General features: G+C 40.2%; 1 protein-coding gene across 11 annotated transcripts in view; it reads left to right on the top strand.

Moving 5' to 3' along the window:
* Window positions 1-22,856, top strand: part of NCKAP5 (NCK associated protein 5) — a 617,165-nt gene that overhangs the window by 469,503 nt on the left and 124,806 nt on the right. For all 11 annotated transcript variants that reach the window (XM_081921458.1, XM_081921453.1, XM_081921455.1 and 8 more), the window contains 2 exons: window positions 1,581-1,619; window positions 11,017-11,136. In XM_081921458.1, coding sequence (XP_081777584.1) covers window positions 1,581-1,619; window positions 11,017-11,136 — 159 coding nt within the window. The remainder of the gene's footprint in view (window positions 1-1,580; window positions 1,620-11,016; window positions 11,137-22,856) is intronic.

Genomic DNA, 22,856 nt, shown 5'->3' with positions numbered 1-22,856 from the left:
AAACTCTTGGATCATACAGGAGCAGAATTTCTGCTTTTGCTTCAGTTCATATGAGTAGGTTACATTTTTTTCAGTGAAGTTGTTGAGAAGAAAGTGGAATTTTGTTTTTAACTGCTAGGTATGCTTATTTTCAAATGAATAAGCTTCAGATATGATAGGGCTCTGCTTTGACAATGTAAGGTTTTTTAGTGTGTACAAAAATAGGTCATTTTTGAACAAAATAAGGTATTAGATAATTAAATGTGTGATACAAATGTTAATATCTGGTGGGGGTGGATTTTAAAAAAATCTAGTTGTATACACAATTCTACTAATCAATGTTTTGTAATCTGATGCAAATAAATATAAAGTGTGGCGTGAGTGCCATCCAAGCACATTTGATGACTGTAGGCATTTTAATTTTTAGTGGCACTTAACAGTATCTTGCTGTCATGACAGATGTTCTGTTTTGTCAATATTGAATCAAGAAACAATTAGACCTCATGAAAACATCCAGGGCCCGGCCTTCTGCTTGAACAAAATTGATGATATCTCTTTCAAAATCGGTTGAATGGTACTGGTTTTTTCCAGTCCTGTGTCTTATACTACTCCAGAATTTGGGACAAAATGAGGTTTTCAAGGGAAGTGGTAGAATCTGAAACACTAGTGAAGATAAGAAAAGTTTTTTTAAAAAACCTCCAGGTGTGCCTAAAGGAAATTATCTGTACAAACGCAGGAAGCTGCTTTTTACCCAATCAGACCATTGATCCATCTGGTTCTGCACTGTCTATAGGTAAAGGTAAAAGGTAAAGGGACAGTAGTGGAGGAAGGGATGCAGCATGGGACGTGTGTGGCGCGTGGCCTGTAGGGCGCCCTAGCCGCCACCTCCATCCCAGTCATGGCTGTCCTCCAGACAGGGAGGCAGCTGGCCCCTGCCCAGTGGGTGGCTTGCCCCACCCCCATGGACAGCTAGCATCGCCCTATGGTGGCTAGCACCTCCCCTGTGCTACTCTGCTGCCCCTGGATGGTTAAGTCCAGTCAAAGGGGACTATGGGGTGCGGCGCTCATCTCACGTCAGGCTGAGGGAGCCGGCGTTTGTCCACTGACTGCTTTCCAGGTCATGTGGCCAGCATGACTAAACCGCTTATGGTGCAACAGGACACCGTGATGGAAGCCGTAATGCACGGAAATGCAGTTTAGCTTCCTGCCACAGTGGTACCAGTTTATCTACTTCCACTGGTATGCTTTCGAACTCCTAGGTTGTCAGAAGCTGGGACAGAGCAACGGGAGCTTACCCCGTCGCACAGATTCAAACTGCAAATGTTCGAACTTCAGTGTTACTCAAACTTGCATTGCCAGCTGTTGGACTACAACTCGCATCATCCCTAGCTAGCAGCTGAATATACAAGTTTGATAAATACTGGTCTATACTAAGTAGAAGTGGCTATTCAGGGTTTCCAGGTCTACCTGGAGATGCCACAGATTGAACCAGGACTTTCTGCATTCAAAGCAGATGCTGTATTACTCAGCTATGACCCTTAGAAAGCACACACAAACACAATCTGATGCACGGCTCAAATGTCCTTTATTTATTCTTACAGGTAGCCAACCAAGTTGTACAAGCACTACTTACTCAGAAGGTAAGTAATTTCTCCTTTTCGTGAGACACTGTTAAATGTTATAGTTACCAAGGATACTTAATTAGAGTTATCAAAGATCTTTATTCAATAAAATTGGTGCTAATTAGAGATTTACTCTGTAATGAAATATCAGCTTAACCAGAGGATTTTCCTTAGGACTGTAACATGGGAGAAAATGGATAAATTCCCTTTCCATGCCTTCTCTGATCCCATTAATTATTAGCACATACATGTATATTCAGCTAATATAATTTGAAATTTAAAACATGCACATATACTGTGACATGTATTCGATATACTGTATACTGGCATGTTTTCTTATCAATGTTTAATTGTATTTTAATGCTTGATTTTTCTATGATTTTAATGGTTCTTGTTTTTATCTGTAAGCTACCTTGAGTCCCATCAGGGGAAAAGGCAGAGTTGTTGTTGTTGTTGTTGTTGTTGTCATCTTTTATAGTAAGTGCATTTATTACTAGATGACTTTATTCTATATTTATTTTCTCTATCAGAATTGTATACTACTCTTCCTCCAGGGGGATTAAAGCACAATCCCTTTTTATCCCTGCAATGGTTTGAGCTGGAAGAGAGGCCCAAAGTCACCAACTTTGGATTTGAAGCTAGATCTTCCTTGTCAAAGTCCAGCAGTTGACATGTTCCTAATGAACTCATTCTATAAGTGCCTGTCCTTATGCCAAAATTGTATCCCCACTCCTGTTATACACAAGAAAGAGAGAGATTAGCATGTTCAGGGGCAATGTCAAGGTTTGAAATACAAACAAAATACTTTAGGAAAAATCCCAGGGGTGTGGAATCCAAAAAGAGCAGAGTGAGAACTGAGCATACTGACAGACATGCAACATTTGGATAGGGAAAGGGAAGTGAGTAACTGAAAACCTGAACAGAAGCACTCCACATTGCAGCATTTCCTTGCAGATCCCACTAATATGTATTTGGCAAAGATAAAACTTTGTACAGATTGCCATTTGTACAGATTGTCTTTCCTGGTCTCACATCATTTTTGCTATTGGGAGGGTGGGAGTTACATATCCCTCTATTTCCAATTGCCAATATTAGGCTTTTTTCCCTTTTCTTTTTTTGCTGTAAACTTTGCTGTATTTGTTGCTGTTAAGCTTTTTGAGTGGTGCTTCTGCCTCAATATTTTTTTTCTGCAAAGCTATCTGGCTTCATTTCTTGATCAGCAATTAACTCTCTGTGGCTCCAGTTTCTACTTAAAAGTATTGTCTGCAGAGTGTGCATGTGTGTCTAATAGGTAGTATAACACTGGGACATCGGCATCCAGTTACCCTCCTACTGCACGGGGGAAATGCCAGCACAACTTTCTCAGCAGTGCACAGTCTGATGACTCTATGCACAAGCCCAAGCAAGAGCAAACTGGTGTTCTGGAGGTGGGGGTTATTGTATTTAACACAAGAGTGACAGGAAAGAGGTGGATCTACTGCCTATCTAAAAGTTTATTCAAACAAAATTTATATACTGCTTGATTGTAATAAAAGCTTGAAGTGGGTTACAAAAAAATATTAAAACTATCAGTAAAAACAGTTTTTAAAAAGCTAATCAAAGAGATTCTAGTCCCAATCACTTTGTGGGGGCTATTAATGGTTGCTTGTCACCATAAGGGTAAAGGTAAAGGGGCCCCTGACTGTTAGGTCCAATTGTGGATGACTCTGGGGTTGCAGCGCTCATCTCGCTTTATTGGCCGAGGGAGCCGGCGTACAGCTTCCGGGTCATGTGGCCAGCATGACTAAGCCGCTTCTGGTGAACCAGAGCAGCGCACGGATACGCCGTTTACCTTCTTGCCGGATTGGTACCTATTTATCTACTTGCACTTTGACATGCTTTCAAACTGCTAGGTTGGCAGGAGCAGGGACCGAGCAATGGGAGCTCACCCCGTTGCGGGGATTCAAACCACCGACCTTCAGATCGGCAAGCCCTAGGCTCTGTGGTTTAGACCACAGTGCCACCTGCAATTAATGATTGCTTGTCACCATAGCTATGGTCTATCCCCATTGTTGGAGACTGCATGCCTTTGGATACCTGTTTCTGAGTATCACAGCTGTGGAGACTATTTTTCCTCTCAAATACTCCCAAAGGCATCTTGTTGGCTGCCATCACAGGGTGCTGGGCTACATGGACCATTGGCCTGGTCCAAGAGAACCTTCCCTGTGTTCGTGCAGTAGCAGACATACAGCCTGCAGTTGTTCTTACATTTCTTCAGATGAGGGCTATTACACACAACCTTTAATCTCATATGAAACATAAAAGGCCTCCCTGTACAGTACCTTGTCAGAGAAAGAGATCTTTCCCACCATCCTCTGCCAGGTTTTCCGTTTGGTGTTTTTTTAGTGGGAGATGTGTGAGTTTGAACCTAGGGCCTTCTGTGTGCAAAGTATGCATTCTTTCCAGAGCTGCAGTCTGCGACTGTGTGTCCATTGTGGTGGTGGGACGAGATTGTGAACTAACACGCCTCGTCCCGCTTTGTTTTCATCTCCATAAAATGTAACACATGAGAGGCATCTTAGAAGGAGTGAGGAGATGCCTTTGGGTGTGAGCGTGTATTGCAAGGATGGGGGGGAGAGAAAGAGAGAGAGAGAGAGAGAGAGAGATAGCAGTATTGTGAGTTATTTTCTGCAGGCATCAACACTGGGTAAGGTTTAAATATCTTCAAGTGCAGAGAAATACACATTGTTATAAGTTGCAGATTCTTTTCACATCCATCAGTACCAGCATATGTGGGTGGGGCAGAATGTTACAGCTGGGTGAGGATGGTGCATGGGAGCAACAAGATTGGTGTTTTGCTGCACTGGTGGGAATGCTGAATTGGTGGCAGTAGTCCTGTGAGTGCAGTGCTATGGCCCCAACCCCACCCCATAAACAGCAGTGATATTGGTAACAGGAGACAAGCTCTGCCCCGCTTCACACTGATATCCATGTATTGTGACTGTAAATCTAAGTGCATGCTGAGCAGTCCCAATAGCCACTTAATCCCAGGAGAAGTTCTAACCAACTAGGACAGGAAATCCTGGCAATCAGGATTGTTGCTGACTGTTGTACTGTATAATATAGCTGGCGGGGGGGATCTGTTGCTGAAATTGTCATTTCAGTGTTGTTTTTCTAAATTCTCAATTGAGAATTAAAACAGACTAGCCAAACCTAGAAACAAATCATAAATGTATTCATTTTCTCTTGTTATGCAATTTAACAGGCCATGAATACAAGTGCATGCACAAACCAGATTAGCATTCTGCAATATAAAAGCCCATATGTTGTGGCATATTCGCTGGTATATTGATCTCAATATATTTATACCTTATTTAGAAAACAACATGTTTTCTTTTTAAAAAACAAAACAAATACAAAATGGAGTTGAAGTGCAGAGAGTCTCGTGAGTTATTTATAACTCCTTTAGGACAATTTTTTTCCATGACAACCCCTTTTGTCAATATTGGAAGACACAGGTACTAAGGACTCCTTATGAACGAACTAAGGATATAGATTAAAATGTATTTAATAATGTGATTTGCTTAGTATTGATGAAATTTAACAGACGCTAGCCTACTGCTGAGTAATGCTGCTTAATTTAATATCCTGAAGGGGAAACACAAGGCAGCACTCTAAATGTTAATGAATGTTAACTGTTACAGCCCTCCTAATGCCATTTGGACTGAGACTATTTATAAGAAAGGACAGGAAGACAATACTGTACAGTAAAAAGGAAATTAGGCTCTTCGGGTCAATCACAAATGGCTCCTATACAAATCTAAGTAATAACTGGTAAACAGATAAGTCTTCTACCACACTGCAGCAAGATGGAACAAGTAATGTCACCAAGAGATAACACACCTCAGGGGCATCATGAGATACAGAGGGAATCTGAAAAGCTCTCAAAGACTCCAGAAGAGTAATACTGTGCAGTAACACAAACTATGTATATTACACTGTGAATTTGGAAATACCCCTCAAGGACTAATTTTTTGTTTAAATTAAATACATACTATAATAATGTAAGGGATGAAGTACTGCATACCCAGAAGTATATGAGAAGCTTCTGTTCCGCTGAGAGATCATGGTGACACCAACTGAGAGAGCAAAACCTTGAGTGATTTATCAATGTCACTGAATCCTTGAGATCAAATTTATAGTTTGAAGTGGGTACTTTTGGAGGAGATCGTTCCTTATAAGACATATGGAACTCCTCCAGTGAGCCTAGTTTTTGAGTGAAAATATGAAGGAAAATATATTAAATTGGGAGTTCTGCCTCAGAGCACTGCATTTTGTTGTTGTTTTGTTTCCATCATTTCCACAAGTTACGGTTTTACTTAAGAGGCATCTAAAAACCGATAGGGGAATAACAGACCAGCAAACAATCATAAACATTTCCAGAAAATATTTAATGTCTTAAGTTTTAAGACTAGCTTCTAACTTATTTCATTCAGCCTCTAGCCAGGAGCTTCTTTGGCTGGAGTCCTCTTGCCATGTTATTTCACATTGCAGATAATTTTGAGGGGAAATTAAAGCTGGACTTGCCTGTCTTAACAACGTTCACTCTTTAGTTTCCTCTCACACTGAAACAGAAACATTAGAACAGTGCTGGACCAAACCAAAAGACCATCCAATTCACCATTGTGTTTCTCATAGACACCTCTGAGTAGACCACAAGTAAGACAGGAAGGCAAAAAAACCTCCCATTTTTCCTTGCAGGCAACTGGTTCTTAGAGGCATGCTACTTGAACCTGAATGTCCATATTCAGGAGATCAGATTGGTCCATTGTCATGGTAGTTTAAGATTCAGTTTAAGGCCTGAAGCCTGGTAATGTAGTTGCTGTTTCCATGTAGGCGTCATACCTCAGCAGCAACAATCAGTGGAAGATGGATTGTGTGGAAGTACCCATGCTAGCACCATTTCTCCTAGTAAAATCAACATTGTGACATTAGAAGTGATTGTGAGTTGGTTCAGATGCTACCTTCAAGCCAAAATTGGCCCCATTCTGCAAACAGAACTAAAACACTCCAGCTCTTACCTGCCCACACAGTTCACCAGCCCTACCTTTACCAGCCCCATGTGGAGGACCAGTGAAGACCAGCATACCCTTGCTGGCTCCATGTATTTTGCCAGGTAGGCCTAACCACATAATCTAAACTGATTCCATCTGATCCACATAACCCATGTGGCTGCTGATTATATTCACGACTGTTGTAGCAAGGAGCCCTGCCATGTATATCTTAGGGGGCTGTTTTATGGCCTAATAGGATGGTAAATGTGGAGTTGTTTTAACACCCAAGAAAAACAATATATTGACTGTGGTGGAGGAGGAGGAAACATGTAATAGGAATACAGTACTGACTAAGATGAAGTGCTATGCTATACAGGTTCCTGCTCCTTCTGGATTGTGGGAAACAGTAGAAATGAATATTGAAAGCTCTTCATAGCAGAGGATTGGCATGGAGGGAGATGAAATATATATTCATATTGAGTTCAGATATTTTGAACTCTTCCTAGTAAGTCCAGCCAGATGATAACCTGCCCCAGATCATACTCACTTCTTTTAAGAACTTCCAGTACTCAACACCTTAGTAGTAACATCTGCAGCTAGAAACTATGTGGCCTTAAAAGAGAAACTATTCCTATGAGGAGATTGGATGTTCTAGAAAAGTTATAGGAAACCCTTTGACCTCCATATGTTGTTGAACTCTGTCTTTAATAAGCCCCAACCCACATGATCAGTAGTCAGAAATAGGAGTTGTAGTCCAGCATTGTCTGGAGGTTACAGGTCCCCCACTTCTATTCTAGAGCCTAGGAAGAGTCTGTCTCATAATGTGAGGGGAATCATTTTACATCTACTTTTGCCTAAAAAAAAATAAAAATCTTCCTATGAACAACTGTACTGCTAAAGCACCTTTTTCCAGTAGTTGGGCAATCTAACAACATGCATTTTATTCTTTATTTTAGAATAAATGAGGGAGAGGAGAGTTTAGCTTTTGAAAGGAATGGTGCGGAGAAGGTGTTACTTGGCCTGTGGTTAGTTTGAATTGCTAGTTCTCGTGAAGCGCTGCTTCTTCTTTTGACTGTGGGGTTCAGTCTCAATTGGAGCAGCTAGTCTTACAGTGAATTTGTTATCTGTTAGAACCTCATAAGGACTGTCCTTCTGTCCTTAGTGCTTTTGTTTGGTGTGTGTGTGTGTGTGTGTGTGTGTGTGTGTGTGTGTGTGTATATATATATATATATATATATATATATATATATATATATATATATATATATAATGTGTGTGTATATATATAATGGCTCCCCATAAAAGGTCTTAGATGATGCAGTTATACAGGGATTTCTGTTTGCAGAATTAGAGGATTTAGAATTTTGCTACACTTCAAATAAAAGATAGCATTGCCTCCTTGTCACTTTGGAAGGCAGAGAATGTATAACTTGGTTCGCCTTAGGGGTACTTTAAATAAGCACTCCACTTGTAATGTGCTCAGGCAAAATGACTTCTTAATTCATCCAGCCTTACCTTTGAATTAAAGCTAACCCACATTTTTTACAGCTTTCATCTAACAAAAGTGTCTCATTGTGTTACCTCTTCTTCTCTGTTCACCGTGCTGGCTTAGGCACAGCAGACCAAGAACAGACAAAAAAAGACTTATTTTTGTGAACATTCTGGCCTGCTACTTCAATAGGTTCATATAACTCAATTTATTGTTAATTCTGTTAACAAGTAAATATGTGGGAAGCTGCAAGACTTTTCATTGTGCTTTGCGACCTTCAAAAATAAAATACAGGAATGTAGGTAGTTAGTGCAGCTGTTCTCATGTTTAGGAGAAGCAAAGTGATGTTTTTATTTTATTTTATTATTAATGCAGCATATAATGGAAATGGAAATTCCATGCTACTGAGCCATCTCAACAGTTTCCATTGTAGGCCTGAAACTGAAATTGACAATTGGATGAATGAGGGCAAAATGATGGCTCCTGCCCATAATATGGGCAGAAGAAACGTCTTTACTTAGTTTCAGGGGGATTGTAGGTGGGTTGCCAAGGAACCCAAGCTGCAGATCTCCTTAAACTTAATTTTTTTTTTTCATTTGCCCATGGAATGACTGAGCATACACTAAAGCACAATGCCATTGAGACCACAACCCACCCACCTTCTTACTTTGCCCATATGTTCTTGTTTTAGTTGCAATGTGCATGTAAGCAGCAATTCTTAACATTAGATTGTAGGCATGATGGAGCGCTGAGCTGAACATATATACAGTGTACTGGGCCCAGAAAATCCTGTTGGAACCCTAGTTTCTAGGGACTCGTCCAAGTGGTTTTCCCCTTTCCCTGCTCTTTAGTGCTCAATCAGAGCAAACATCAATTCAGAGAAAACCTGAATTGTCATTTGCTCCAACTGAGTGCTAAAGAGCAGCTTTCCTTGGGGGAAAGCAGCAGGACAAGAGGAAGTGTGGATGATGCCTAGGTCTCTACAGCTATGTACTGGCTGCATTTCCTGGAATGTCTTTGGAGTGATGCCAAACTGTGTCCCATTGCATTGCTTCCAGGGTATTCTTGGAAGTTTGGTCTGTGGGAAGTGGCACAAAATTGTTTCCACAGCTTCCCACTAGTCCTCCCCCCTTCCCCTTTGAAGTGCAGGGTGTGTTTTGCCAGGAGCACAGACATTGGGAAGGGAGTGTTAACCCTTTCTTCCCTCACTTCCCAACAAAATGAAATCCCCTTATGGATAGGCATGTGGGATGCTAGATTTAGTAAAGAACCTGACTGCCCAAGGGAGGGATGAATTGTTACAACTCCTAGACAACTACCTGGAGAATGGAGTGGCCTTCAAGAATTCAGAAGCTCACCATTCCTTAATACAACAGATGAATGGGCCTGCATCAACACATGCATGCCTACTGTGAAAAGGAAGAAATGGATAGGAAAGCAGATTCAGTATCTTGCTCATATAGCACAAACATATTTGTGTGGTGATTTAATACCTCAGTGTCTGTGTACCCAGATGATACTTGAGATATAATTTTGTGTCTGGTAAGTCTCATTGGAGTATCATCACAACCAATGCATCCAACTGCTGTTGGGAAGGAACATATCAATAGAGGGGATGTATATGCTGTCAATGCTACTTGATTTATAATGAAGCAATTGAGATGAATGTAATATACTCATGTCAAACATAGCTATTCCTGTGGCTGCATATAGTGTTTATCAGTTTTCACCTGGCATAGGTTATGTTTGCCTTTCCCACTGTTAGCTTGTGATTGCGATGAAATATGGTCTTGCTTGGTTCATCTTTCTCTGACACACAGTACCACATAGCATTGTTTCTAGAGTGCTGTTGGTTATTCCTCTTGGTTGGAGAAATGAAAATGCAGCTTTCTGAAAGTGCATTGCTTTTCATGTTTTCTATTTATTATTATGTATCCAGACAAAATGAAACTAATTAAAACTTTTCTTAAGCTAATAAATACTTGAAAACTGCCAGTCTAAACAAATATACTAGGTATTTAGAAATACTACCTTTTAATTTCTTATGACATGCTAGTGCTGAAATTTCACTTTTAAAAATCTTCTTAATTTTAAAAGCTGGGGAGGAATCCATTTGTTTCATCCTAAAGGCAGGAAGAAGGGACGCGGGTGACGCTGTGGGTTAAACCACAGAGCCTAGGGCTTGCCGATCAGAAGGTCAGCAGTTCGAATCCTCGCAATGGGGTGAGCTTCTGTTGCTCGGTCCCTGCTCCCGCCAACCTAGCAGTTCCAAAGCATGCAGTGCAAGTAGATAAATAGGTACCACTCCAGCGGGAAGGTAAATGGCGTTTCCGTGCACTGCTCTGGTTCGCCAGAGGCGGCTTAATCATGCTGGCCACATGACCCGGAAGCTGTATGCCAGCTCCCTTGACCAATAAAGCAAGATGAGCACTGCAGCCCCAGAGTCATCCACGACCGGACCTCACGGTCAGGGGTCCCTTTACCTTTACAGGCAGGAGGGCTTTTAATCTGGCCAACACTTCTAGTGATGGAAGGAGGGATATGGTGTTGCCAATTTCACCTCTTCTTTGTTGCTTCTTCTAACCTGAAAATCTGCTCCAGGTGGTTGAGGGATGCTACTGTGCTGTGTGGAAGTTGTTGTGGAAGGTACAGGAGGGCAGGAGATAAGTGAAAAGCACTTTGCATCCTTCTGTCAGCAGAGGCCTCCATAAGATCAAGTAGCCTTTAGCAAATAGGATTCCTCCTATTAACAGAATAGGGTAGTGTTCTGTCACAGGCATTAACAGAAGGATGGTGTTCTGTCACATGCATTATAATATTCATTGACTTTTCAGTTAATATTTGAATTATGTGGGGGGTTTTTTTCTAATTCAGATTTCCTTCCCTGTTCTAGGACCTGAGGGAGGAGTGTTTAAAGTTAAAGACAAGAGTTTTTGACCTGGAACAACAGAACCGAACGCTTAGTGTGCTATTCCATCAAAGAATGAAACCAACATCTGGCTTGCTGCTTCAGGTAGACTTAATTCATGAAAACATCTTTGCAGTTTAAATATGTGGCATGTTATACTTACTGAAATTACATAACATTAGACAGCTTATGGCAATTTCAACAAGCAAAGTATGACAGTTGATAGGCACAGTTTATTAGAGGGACATTGGCTCTCTGCCATCTGATACTGTTGAAATTGAAAATGTACAAATTCTGGAGGTACATTGAAGCTGAATAAGATAGAGAAGAGAGAGAGCTCAGTATGCTTTCTAAAAAAACACTACGAAATCTAAGTCACTTTGGAATAATCAGTAAACAAAGCAACAAGAAGTATAGGCCATGTTGTAATAGGATAATTTCAGTCATGTAACTTATTGGATCTTATTGGATGAAGTAGAGATTTCTAGTCTAACCAATTAATTTATATAAATTTACAGAATACTCACTATCTTTTGGATAAGTCTGCACATGTCAATTTATACTTTTTATGGGGGGAAATGTTTAATGGGCTAATGGATTTGGTCTCTTTTACATCTGTTTTTTTCTGCACAATTCTTCTCAAATTATGAAAAATCAGCCACATTGCACTGACAACTGCAGCCTGATCTAAAGCATTATTTTAGTTGTTACAGTATACTTCTGTTATAACAAAGGCTGTTGTTGGAGGGGTGAAAGTAAGGCCTGTTGAAATCAACATAGTACATGAAATGAATAAAGGGTTAAAAAAGAGAAAGCAATCTTTTTTTTTTTAATCAAACAAGATGGTCGTAACCCAGTCTATTGTGTATTTTTGCATAGAGGGATCCCTGTAGGACGCAGCAGAGTTCCTTCTATGGTGTGCAGGCATGGAAACTCACTTGGAAATCCCATCAGACAATTTTGGGTGACATTTGCTTGAACATGGGAATGATCAAACTATGGACAGGGCAGCAGCACACACCTCATCCTCAGACCTCTGCTTATGGAGAGCACATTCAATTGAACATGCTTAAAAACCATCTTCAGACCTTTGCAAAAATCACATGAAGATATGAACAGCAGCCCGGGAATATTGCAGGCTGAGCTTGTGTGTGTGCATTCCTACCCCAACCATAGTTTAAGCTGTCATGTGTTCAGGCAAATCCTGAACATGGTTTATGTTTATCCCATATGCCAGCTGAACATGCCCTTTCCTCCTACTTGCCCAATAGAATGGGGAGCCCTGGATGGCAATATGAGTGCTCAGATCTCACATTTTCTGTGAAGGGTGACATGTTAAATTCAATACTTTTGCACATATGCCCAGAAAAGGGAATACTCTGCTATGCATCTGCCTGCAGGTAAAGTACTTAGTCCAGTATGCTTATGATGCGGATGCAGATATATCCTGAAAAATATGGAAATCAGTACCTTAGAATTAGTACCACCTGAGAATATTGATGAGCAATGCTCACTGTTAGTCTTCATACATGTAAAGATACAGATTAATCAATTAAAACCCAGGATTCTACAGAGTAGAACATATATACAATATCTCTGTGTGATGATACATAATAATGACAAAATTGGAAAGATCCAAATGGAAGTAGAACCACCTTTCCATCTTCAGTAAATCATGTTTAATTTGCCACCAGAGTATATCACTTCAGTGTTTTGTCACAGCTTTGAGACTTGCCTTGCCTACCTTGCTCTCCGAGCCATTCCTTGTCCTTCATCTGGCATTATTTTAATATCTCAGTGGTCAGGTATTTAACCTGAAGTGACAGTATTTTTGAAAGTAACTGTGGTGGGTGGCGGCTAACTAGAGGACTGGCACCCCACCTCAGGAACCCCTTCCTCAAATAAGCCCGCCTGGTGCCAGCTTTCATAGTTTATCAGTGTCAGACATTTCAGCAGGTTTTCTTTATTTTTTTAGTTTTGTTTTTATGGCTTTGCTAGATTTTGTCCTTTTTGCGGTTAGTTTTCTGTGGCTTTATACAAGTTCATCATATTTATTATTTTAATCTACATATTGTCCTGGAAACTGTGCTTCTAAATACAGTGGTACCTCAGGTTAAGTACTTAATTCGTTCCGGAGCTCTGTACTTAACCTGAAACTGTTCTTAACCTAAAGCACCACTTTAGCTAATAGGGCCTCCTGCTGCTGCCGCGCCGCCGGAGCACAATTTCTGTTCTCATCCTGAAGCAAAATTCTTAACCTGAAGCAATATTTCTGGGTTAGCGGAGTCTGTAACCTGAAGCGTATGAAACCTGAAGTGTATGTAACCTGAGGTACCACTGTAAGTAGTAATACCATCAGCTAGCAGACATTATATTTGTTTATTTTTTCTAAAAAAAACACCACATTAAATGTATAGAGTGTTCTGCAGAAATATAAATTAATAGTTTCTGCTCACAGCCTCCCAATCTAAATATATATGAGACAGAATGATTAAAATGGATAAAATATTTTAGAAGCTGGGTAATGCTAAATGAAAACAAAAGTAAATAAAGTAAAACTAATGTAATGTTGAATCTACTAAGTAGTAAAACAATCAAATTCAGACAGGGGATCAAGAAGGAAATGCACAGCAGAATTTTAAATAATATTCTAAAGCTGTGTTTTACCAGATCAGGATTTTTATCCAGCATCTACCTAACATGTATTGTCTATCCAGGTCTAAGGCAGAAAGACCTTAACATCATCAGATCCCTTTTAAATGGAGGTTCCATGAATTAAACCTGGGACCTTCTGCATGCAAAGCAGGTGCTCAGCCACTGAGCAATGGCCTCTGTCCATAAGCTGAAGTTGTTGCACTTGACCTTTCCCCTTCTATCAATAATTCTATCAATAAAATATCTAAAAACTACATTATTCAGTAACCAATTAGTACTGAAAATGAAATCCCATAAAAAATTAAATATGAAATGATGTTCCATGCAAGTATGCCAAAGAACTTAATTTATTGTATCACAACAAACCAAAGTTGTGTTTACCTGCCTTCCACATTTTAACTTTTCCTTCTATAAGCATATTCTTACACAGTTTAGTATTTACTTGGTTGGCAGACCTTACATCATTTTTTTCTTACATTTCCTATTGATTTGTCATAAAGATATGTACACACTAACTCATAGTCATGTAAACCATTACAGGACCATACATGGAGCATATTCAGTATAAAAGGTAAATTAGAGAGATGCAGTTATATAGAAGAAAGTTTTTTATGATGAGACTATATAATACAACCACAATTAAAAAGGATCTGGATATCAAAACAACCCTTTGACTAAAAAATAAATATAATGGTATGTGAGTAACAGAATATTTTTACAGATATAATATGTATACAATGTGGCTCTTTAGATTTAAGTGTACTTCTCAAACAAACAGAACTCAGCAAACTTAAAAGTGCATTGGAAATTTCCATATAGTGTCATGACAATGAAATCTAAAAGCAAAAAAATTTGGAATTTTCAAACTAAGGCTTGTTATATGGGAGGCATATTAGGTACAGTAAGTATTATAGCAGGTCATAGATACTAGAGCAAGTATGATGAGATCTTGAGTGTGTCTTCTCTGCAGCCTTCATGGTTCAATAGATGTACAATATGCATGTAATTGAATTGGTTTTGACAATTTGAGGTTGAGGGAGAGCAAAAAATAAAGTGTTCTATTGTTCAGGTAAAGAAGTTGGTTTATTGTTCAATATAGCTTTCCTATCTGATAGTCACTCCAATCATGTATACTCCTTCTAGTGAAAGCAATTTGGTCTTTAGTGTCTGTTACAATGATGTGGCCCCTGACATACACATATTTCAGTTGCAGTGCTGTTTAATTGCCCCTGGAGCCTACTTTAAAAATAGGTGAGGGTATGAAAATGCCCTATAATACTTGTTCCTTGAAAACTTTAACTGCTACCGCTCTCTGCCATCTCCATGTTAAGTTGTGGGTGAACATATCAGACGACACAGTGATTCTTCAAAAAGCTCTTGTTTATTCGCAGGCCAGAACAGAATTGAACTGAAGGGTTCAGTCAGCCTGCTTATATAGAGCTCCAGTACAACGTGACTGTAACAATTTTCTAAAACTATCCAATCACTGAACGTCACTTTTGATCCCTTATTTGCATAACTATTTACAGTATCCCCCTGCTGGCCCAGGGTGAGAACTTCAGTAGATAACACTCCAGAAGAAGAGGAACAAATGTTTTCATTTAGGCATTGGCACCCATTTGGAAATCAACTGTTTAATCATTTCCTTTGCAGTGTGTGTGTGTGTGTGTGTGTGTGTGTGTGTGTCAAACAGAAAGGAGGATGTCTGTCGGCCCATCTTAATTCTCAAAGCACTGATTAAACCCCAGCACCAGGAATCTGGAGGAGCCAGGGTACCCACAAACCCATAACAATATAACTACTACTACTACTTATTATTTGTACCCTGCCCATCTGACTGGGTTGCCCCAGCCACTCTAGGCAGCTTCCAGCATATATAAAAACATAGAAAAACATTAAACCCTAAAAAGCTTCGCTATACAGGGCTGCCTTCAGATGTTTCCAAAATGTTATATAATTACTTATCACCTTAACATCTGATGGGAGGGCATTCCACAGGGTGGGCACTACTACTGAGAAGGCCCTCTGCCTGGTTCCTTGTAACTTCACTTTTCATAGTGTGGGACCTGCCAGGAGCCCCTTGGATCTCAGTGTCCAGGCTGAACAATGGGGTGGAGATGCTCCTTCAGGTATACAGGGCCAAGGCCGTTTAGGGCTTTAAAGGTCAGTACCAACACTTTGAATTGTGCTCAGAAATGTACTGGGAGCCAATATAGATCTTTCAGGACTGCTGTTACCATGGTCACAGTGGCTGCTCCCAGTCACCAGTCTAGCCGCCGCATTCTGGATTAATTGTAGTTTCCAAGTCACCTTCAAAGGTAGCCCCACATAGAGTGCATTGCAGTAGTCCAAACAGAAGATAACCAGTGCATGTACCACTCTGTACCATTCTTCCATCCTCCATTCTTCTTCCTCTGTTTTCTGTGTATGGACACAGAAGTAAACTTTTGAAAATTAGTTATTCTTATAACTAATTTTTATCACATTTCAGCTTCAGAGCAAAACTCAAAATCATTTAGTTATTCTACAACAAAGAAGTTAAAACATAATTTAAATTGCTTTTTTGAAAAGTGTGACATGAAAAATTTCAGTACATAACTCATTCCATGTTTTATATAGATACATTTTTTTCTGTTCAGCTCCCTCCCATACACATTCCTCACAGATCAAAAGAAAAAATGATTACTCCAGATTTAGTCAATTTCATGTAGTGGAAATTTTCTATAACTATGTTCAAACAATAAAACTATTATTAAAAATTACAGTGTCATGAATTTTGGACAAGTATATATATATGTATATTTACATATATACAAAGTAGTTGCAATAACCTAGAGCCTGGTAATATTGAAAAAGAAATGCTGCTGTTTATCTCAGGGATTTGATTATGCAGATTGGTACATTAATTCCTTGGCACTCGAAATTTGATGCATCCATTTCTGGCAGTGGATGTCACCACAAGGGAAATCTAATTCCCATCATGAGAAGATTAAGTAAACCAAACTCTGACCCAGAAGAGCCAATCTTTCTGAAAATAACTAGAGTTTCAGTCTCTGAAACACTACGTTCTTCCACAGCAAAATACATTGGATTCAATCTGGTAATCTGATCTGAGTATAGAAACTGCAGTGACCACAAGGAGATGCCTCACTCAGATTCGGTTTTTCCTACTTTTGATATTTTTGTTCATAGTTATTGCTGCTGTTTTGATTTGCTGTTTGGTATTTTTTAGTGTACTTTTATGTCACCATTTTTAGATGCTTCCCTAATATTGCATGTGACCTTTGAGCAGAGAGGTTGCTGATAAATGATTGTATTTATATTATTTGCTAATTAATGTCTCACTCTTTGAATTTAATGGAAACGTTTGCATTCAGAAGGGTCACATGTGCATATGAATGTGCATAGATCTACTTTTAACGTTCTTTTTCTGGTGTTTTTGAGATCTGATTTGGCAAAGGAATTTCCCCCAAGTTTGTTCTTGTTTTATCATCCATATTTTGTTTAGGAGAAAATACAACACGAGCCCTAATTTAGACTACTTTACAAGTCAGACCATTGTTTATTTCCCAGCAGTAGGAAGGGAGGATGGGTGTCCAATGCTGGAATTCAATGAAATGTGGACTATTTCAGCGTAGGAGAGGTCAGGCAAGTGCCAACAAGAACAGATCAGAAAGAGCCAAAAGTCTGTTGTGCATTGTGGATTTTTAAAGGGATTGGTTACTGAGACCATCTGTGGACATCATAGTAGGTATTGGTTGCTGCATTGTTTTATTTCAACTACAGCTTAATGCAGGAGTGGGGGATCTTTTTCAGCCTGAGGGCAGCATTTGCTCATGGGTGACCTTCTGGGAGTTGGGAAGGGGTGCGTGAGATGAGAGGCAAAAGTTGGGTAGGGCAATGTATGTAACTCTTATCTTGGCACAATGGCCTACATTCCAGTCACACAAAAGACAGAGGTTTCCACACACACGTGTTCATATACGTGCATGCACACGCACACACATACCACTCTCCAGCCAGGGAAGAAAGAGACATGATCATATTCCAGTCCGGCAAAAGTACTCAGAGAGAGCATGGATCAGGGCATGTGAAGAGTGTGGCCTATGGAGGCACAGCCTCAACAGGTCCCAGCAGTCACACAAACCTGGTTGAAGTGATGCAATTTGCCCCCAGGCCTTAGGTTTCCCACCTCTGGTTTACATACAAACATACTTGATTGAAATTTATACTGTACACAAAGCAGTAACTCAAATCAGCTAATGTGATGTGTGAACCCAGTCAACATGATTACAATGAGTTATGGACTTCTTTCTTTTCTAGAATAGGACGAAAGGTAGAACCAACTCAGAACTAAAATTTAAAACCTCTTAATGAGTCCTATGATGAAAATATTTTAGAACTGTTGTTCTGAAATACTTCATGTTAATGTGATATTCTATCTTTCCCCCACATATACTGACATTTGAAAAACATTTTGCAATATGTGAATGTGAAAAGCTATTATGTAGCCTTATGGCTTATAGATTGCTGTTCTTTCCTCTGGAGCGTTGAAATTGGCCTGTATTTTAGACCATTCTCCGAGCATGTTGGCCTGTATCCAAAAAGCTATGGAACTAGTCCTGAAAGCCTAATGAAGTTTTACAACTGTTTTCTCTGAATGACTGTTCCCCCTGTGGTTCATGACATACCGTTTTGAAACTGAGGTGTGTTTCAAAAGCACTTTATGATGTGCTGACTGATATTCTTGAGCTGAGTGGCTGAGGGATGTCAGTGGAACCTGTCATTCAGCTTTCCCAAACTTTTGCCTGTTCAATTCCCCATGTAAAAGTAACACTACATTATCACATTGCATCATCCCCATCCAGTGACAAATTTTGGCCCTATTTGATCCTGTGGTCCCCAACACTGGTCAACAATTCAAAAAAATGAAATCTGCTGAATCCTGATTGAGCCTAAGTAGCTATTTTCATGCTTGCCAGTCTCATATGTTTTTATTGCATTCTGAATAAAACTGATGAAGATCAAACACCATTCCAGTTATTAATAGTATGTATCTGGCTTGATAGGTTCAATTCATTAATTGACTTGTTCAGTGAATGCTTCCCTTGGATGTCTCACTTCATTTCATTTTAATCTGCATTTTGCATGGTCTTCTGCTGCCAGGTTACCATTTTTAGGAATCCACAAAGGTTAACCTATATATTCTGGCATTATCTTTGGAAGCAATTTTGAGAGATATGTTTAAAGGGGCTGTGTTTAGATGGAAGCAGTTAACAGTGTAGCAGGAAGGGGTAAATTGCCTCCATGACATTATTATATATGGCAACACTTCTAGGCAATTAATTGTTCAGTACCTGACAGAATAAGATGGAGTAGGTCACCCTAGAGTCTGACCTCTGATTCAAATATCATTAAACATTACAAGAGGTTGAAAGATAAAGAATTATGTTGGCTTCTATCAGCACGAACATGTTGACATCTCCCCCCTCCCAAATATGTCTTTGTAGTGGAGATAAAATATTCAGAAGTGGGTAAGTACATGCCTGTATTACAGACACTCTCCTGTCGGCTATGGTGTCCCCCAGGAAACTTGCTTATTGCCCATGTTGTGGGCACATTGGTGCCATGTTAAGACTTCGTTGTTCTCCCAGGACTTTTTAAGATATGGTCAAACGTCCTTGTGGTATAGATGGTGGTTTGAAAGTATGCATTTGATGGCTGTTCTCTCATTTTCACATGACATAAAAGCCACTTCTAGGAATCTAGTGGACATTTAGCACTCATTTCCATGTTAATTGCTTCCAGAAAAATCCATTTAAAACTCAGAAAATCACAAAAGTTTTCTGTTGTAATTTTCTCATAGTTTTCATGATCACACCACCACTGCTCATGTGACCAAAATTGGGCTTTAAAGTTTAGCCTGACATGGCGATGTATCAATAGAAAAAAACCCTACTGTTCCATAATGCAACAGGTACTGCAGTTTAAAAGGAATTTTATAAAGTGCTGGCATTATAACCCCTAAAACTGATGCATTTAAACCCCATGCCTGAATGTAGCCTTAGTTCTGTGCTGTCTGCAATATTTCATTGTGGTTTTCTGTTTGGGTTCTTGTGCTGATTGGCTTTCAAACTTTTTGTGCTTTGGTTGTAGCATGGCTTATTGTTAGTTGTTATTCACTTTTTATTTGTACTATGCCCAGAGAATGTACGTTTTGAGGCATAGCATAGATATAATAAATAAATAATGGTTGGTTTGCCATACTATATATTTTTAATTAATGCAAGCAGTCCTAGGCTTCCCCAGACACACCTAATGTGGAGAACACATCATGGATAAAGTCAAGAGCAATTTCCATGATTGCAGCAGAGGCAAAACTGGAAAGGTCCTAAAGGTAAAGGTAAAGGTACCCCTGCCCGTACGGGCCAGTCTTGACAGACTCTGGGGTTGTGCGCCCATCTCACTTAAGAGGCCAGGGGCCAGCGCTGTCCGGAGACACTTCCGGGTCACATGGCCAGTGTGACATTGCTGCTCTGGCGAGCCAGAGCTGCACACGGAAACGCCGTTTACCTTCCCGCTGGTAAGCGGTCCCTATTTATCTACTTGCACCCGGAGGTGCTTTCGAACTGCTAGGTTGGCAGGCGCTGGGACTGAGCAGCGGGAGCGCACCCCGCCGCAGGGATTCGAACCGCCGACCTTTCGATCAGCAAGTCCTAGGCGCTGAGGCTTTAACCCACAGCGCCACCTGTGTCCTGGAAAGGTCCTAGTTTTAAGGAAATTAGCTTGCAGTAGCCTGGAGAATGCCAACAGCTGCCTATATATGCTGTCCCGTTTCCCCTTTTAGATAATTTTGAATAAATGAGATTATCGTCGCAAGAAAGGTGGAAGGGAGATTGTGCTTGCCCAGCAGTCAGAATCAATGCTGCGAATGTATTCTTATAGCAGCTGAAAACGTATTACAGGAGAATGCTTGGGAAATGAGACTTTTATGAGCCAGCCCCCCCCCCCCACTCTATAGTAGTTTTCTATGTGACATGAAATTCCCATGGGAATGTGTCACCTTGAGACTATGCCTTTGTCAGTCTGCAAAACTCTAGCTTTCTGAAAGTCCATTCTGTAGTGGGACCCTTCAAACAGTGCAGTCTTCTGGGAACCAGCCTCACGCTTGTAAGAAGTGGGTCATTTGAACACAGCGCTGCATTTGAAACTTTAGTCAAATAGGATGGGGACATTGTGTGGTATGAATTCAATAGGAATATTTTAAACAATTGTATTCAAATATCAGCAAATTATATGAGTGGCTTGGCACATGGATGTATAGGGTGTGAGCCACGTGCAGCCCACCCACCTCATCACATGTAGCTCCACATGCCTCTTGAAGCTGCTCCCTTATTCCATCCCATCAAAGTTCCTCACTATCCTCCTTAGTTTTTTGGATTTTCAAAGTGTTTTTCCCTCTGTGTCCTTTCAGAACTTTTGAGAGCACTGATTTTTTTTGATAGAAATAAATAGGTGTGGTATGTTTTTCTTCTCCCTGCCCCCTCCCAATTCTCTCTCTCTCTCTCTCTCTCTCTCTCTCTCTCTCTCTCTCTCTCTCTCTCTCCCCCCCCCTCCCTCCGTGTGTTGTGACAACTTATGTCAGGAAAGAATTACACTTCATATCCAAAACAGTTTCTTCATTGGTCTCTTGTAGTAAAATAATAATATTAAATGAATCATCTGTATACTCATTGGAAGGTAATCCTATAGACCTATCAAGCCCAGTGGTTTTACTTCTGATTAGAGCGACGTAGGATTGGGAATTTAACCTGAAGTAGCAGGTTGGTATTTATTCTGGATCATTTAATCCAGAGACCACTTGTTTCTGAATTTTCCTGTCATCTGCACTGGCTCCACCCACTGCCAACATGTAGCCCCAGCAGATTTCCCCTGAGAATATGGCCCTTGACAGAAAGAAAAGGTAGCCAGGCTTTGTTAACACTTACAGTATGGCCAGTGCTGAGGGACCTAGATGAGCAACATTTAAAGCAACATTTAGAGTAGTTCTTCTATATTTTCATTATTTAAGGAAGGGATAGCCTATATGGTACCCTCTACATATATTGGATTATTAGCAGGGCCAGCCCCCAACCCTTGAGGCAAGGTGAGGCCACCACCTCAGGCATCAAAATCCATTAAGGCATCAGATCTTCCCTCACCCCTCCTTTTTGGGGTCGACCTTAGGTGCCATAATGTCTTGGGCTGGCGCTGGTTATAAGTGCCATCAGTCTTAGCCAGGATGGCCAATAGCTAGGTGGAAGTTAGTTTCAAACATCTGGAGGGCACCCCTGCTTTTAATGTTTCCAGCCTTCTGGTGTTAGCATTTTTGCTTACTACAGTTGTCATTTTATATTACAAAAAAAAAGAACATGCTTTTGCCTTTTTCTTTAAAATGGTTGTTAGGCAAACAGTTGAATAGGACAATTATCAATTTTGTGAACTTAATTTCTCATAAAAGATAATGTTCTCAGAGTAGACAATATATACTATCCCTGTGGATCTTGTGACCCACTTATACAACTGCGGGGTTATATTCAGTTTCCTAGGGACACAATACACCTGCTGAAGGGCATCTGGCACTATGACTGATGGGCTGTGTTGAGACTGGATGGGTCCCCCCCCCCAAGCTCTCACCTTGTTTTTGTGAGAATTTTTCCAGTTCTCACCATGCTTTTGAAACATTTGAAAGGCAGGGAAAAATTACAGATAATATACATTGCTGGCATATTCTCCCCGTTGAGCTCGTGCCAAAGGTGTTGACACCTGTACCCTTCAGCTTCTGAGCAAGAAGATGCACACACAACCTGCAAAGAGAACCTGATGTGCTATGAACTTCTTGTTTCAGGCATTTGGTTTCCCTAGATAATAAAAAAGGAAGAAGCTAACTGAGGAAGGGCAGGAGTTGCAGGGAATAGGAAGAATGAAAGCTTGACATCCACATTTTATTTGCCACTATGCTTGTCTCTCCCACCGTGGAGGTGGTCTGACAACACATCTGAAGAGCACACTTTGGATTTGCTTTAAAAGCTTTCTTACTCTCTTAATTACATTCTCCTTTGTATTTAATCAGTTAAATACACGCAATAACAAATGCACATGTGTTACAGCTTCTAGCAGCTGTAATACTG

This window comes from Podarcis melisellensis (genome assembly GCF_964234715.1).
Source record: "Podarcis melisellensis genome assembly, chromosome: 1".
NCBI classification, from domain to species: Eukaryota; Metazoa; Chordata; class Lepidosauria; order Squamata; family Lacertidae; genus Podarcis; species Podarcis melisellensis.
Note: the sequence above shows the minus strand (reverse complement) of the source record. Positions and strands in the feature narration are given on the sequence as shown.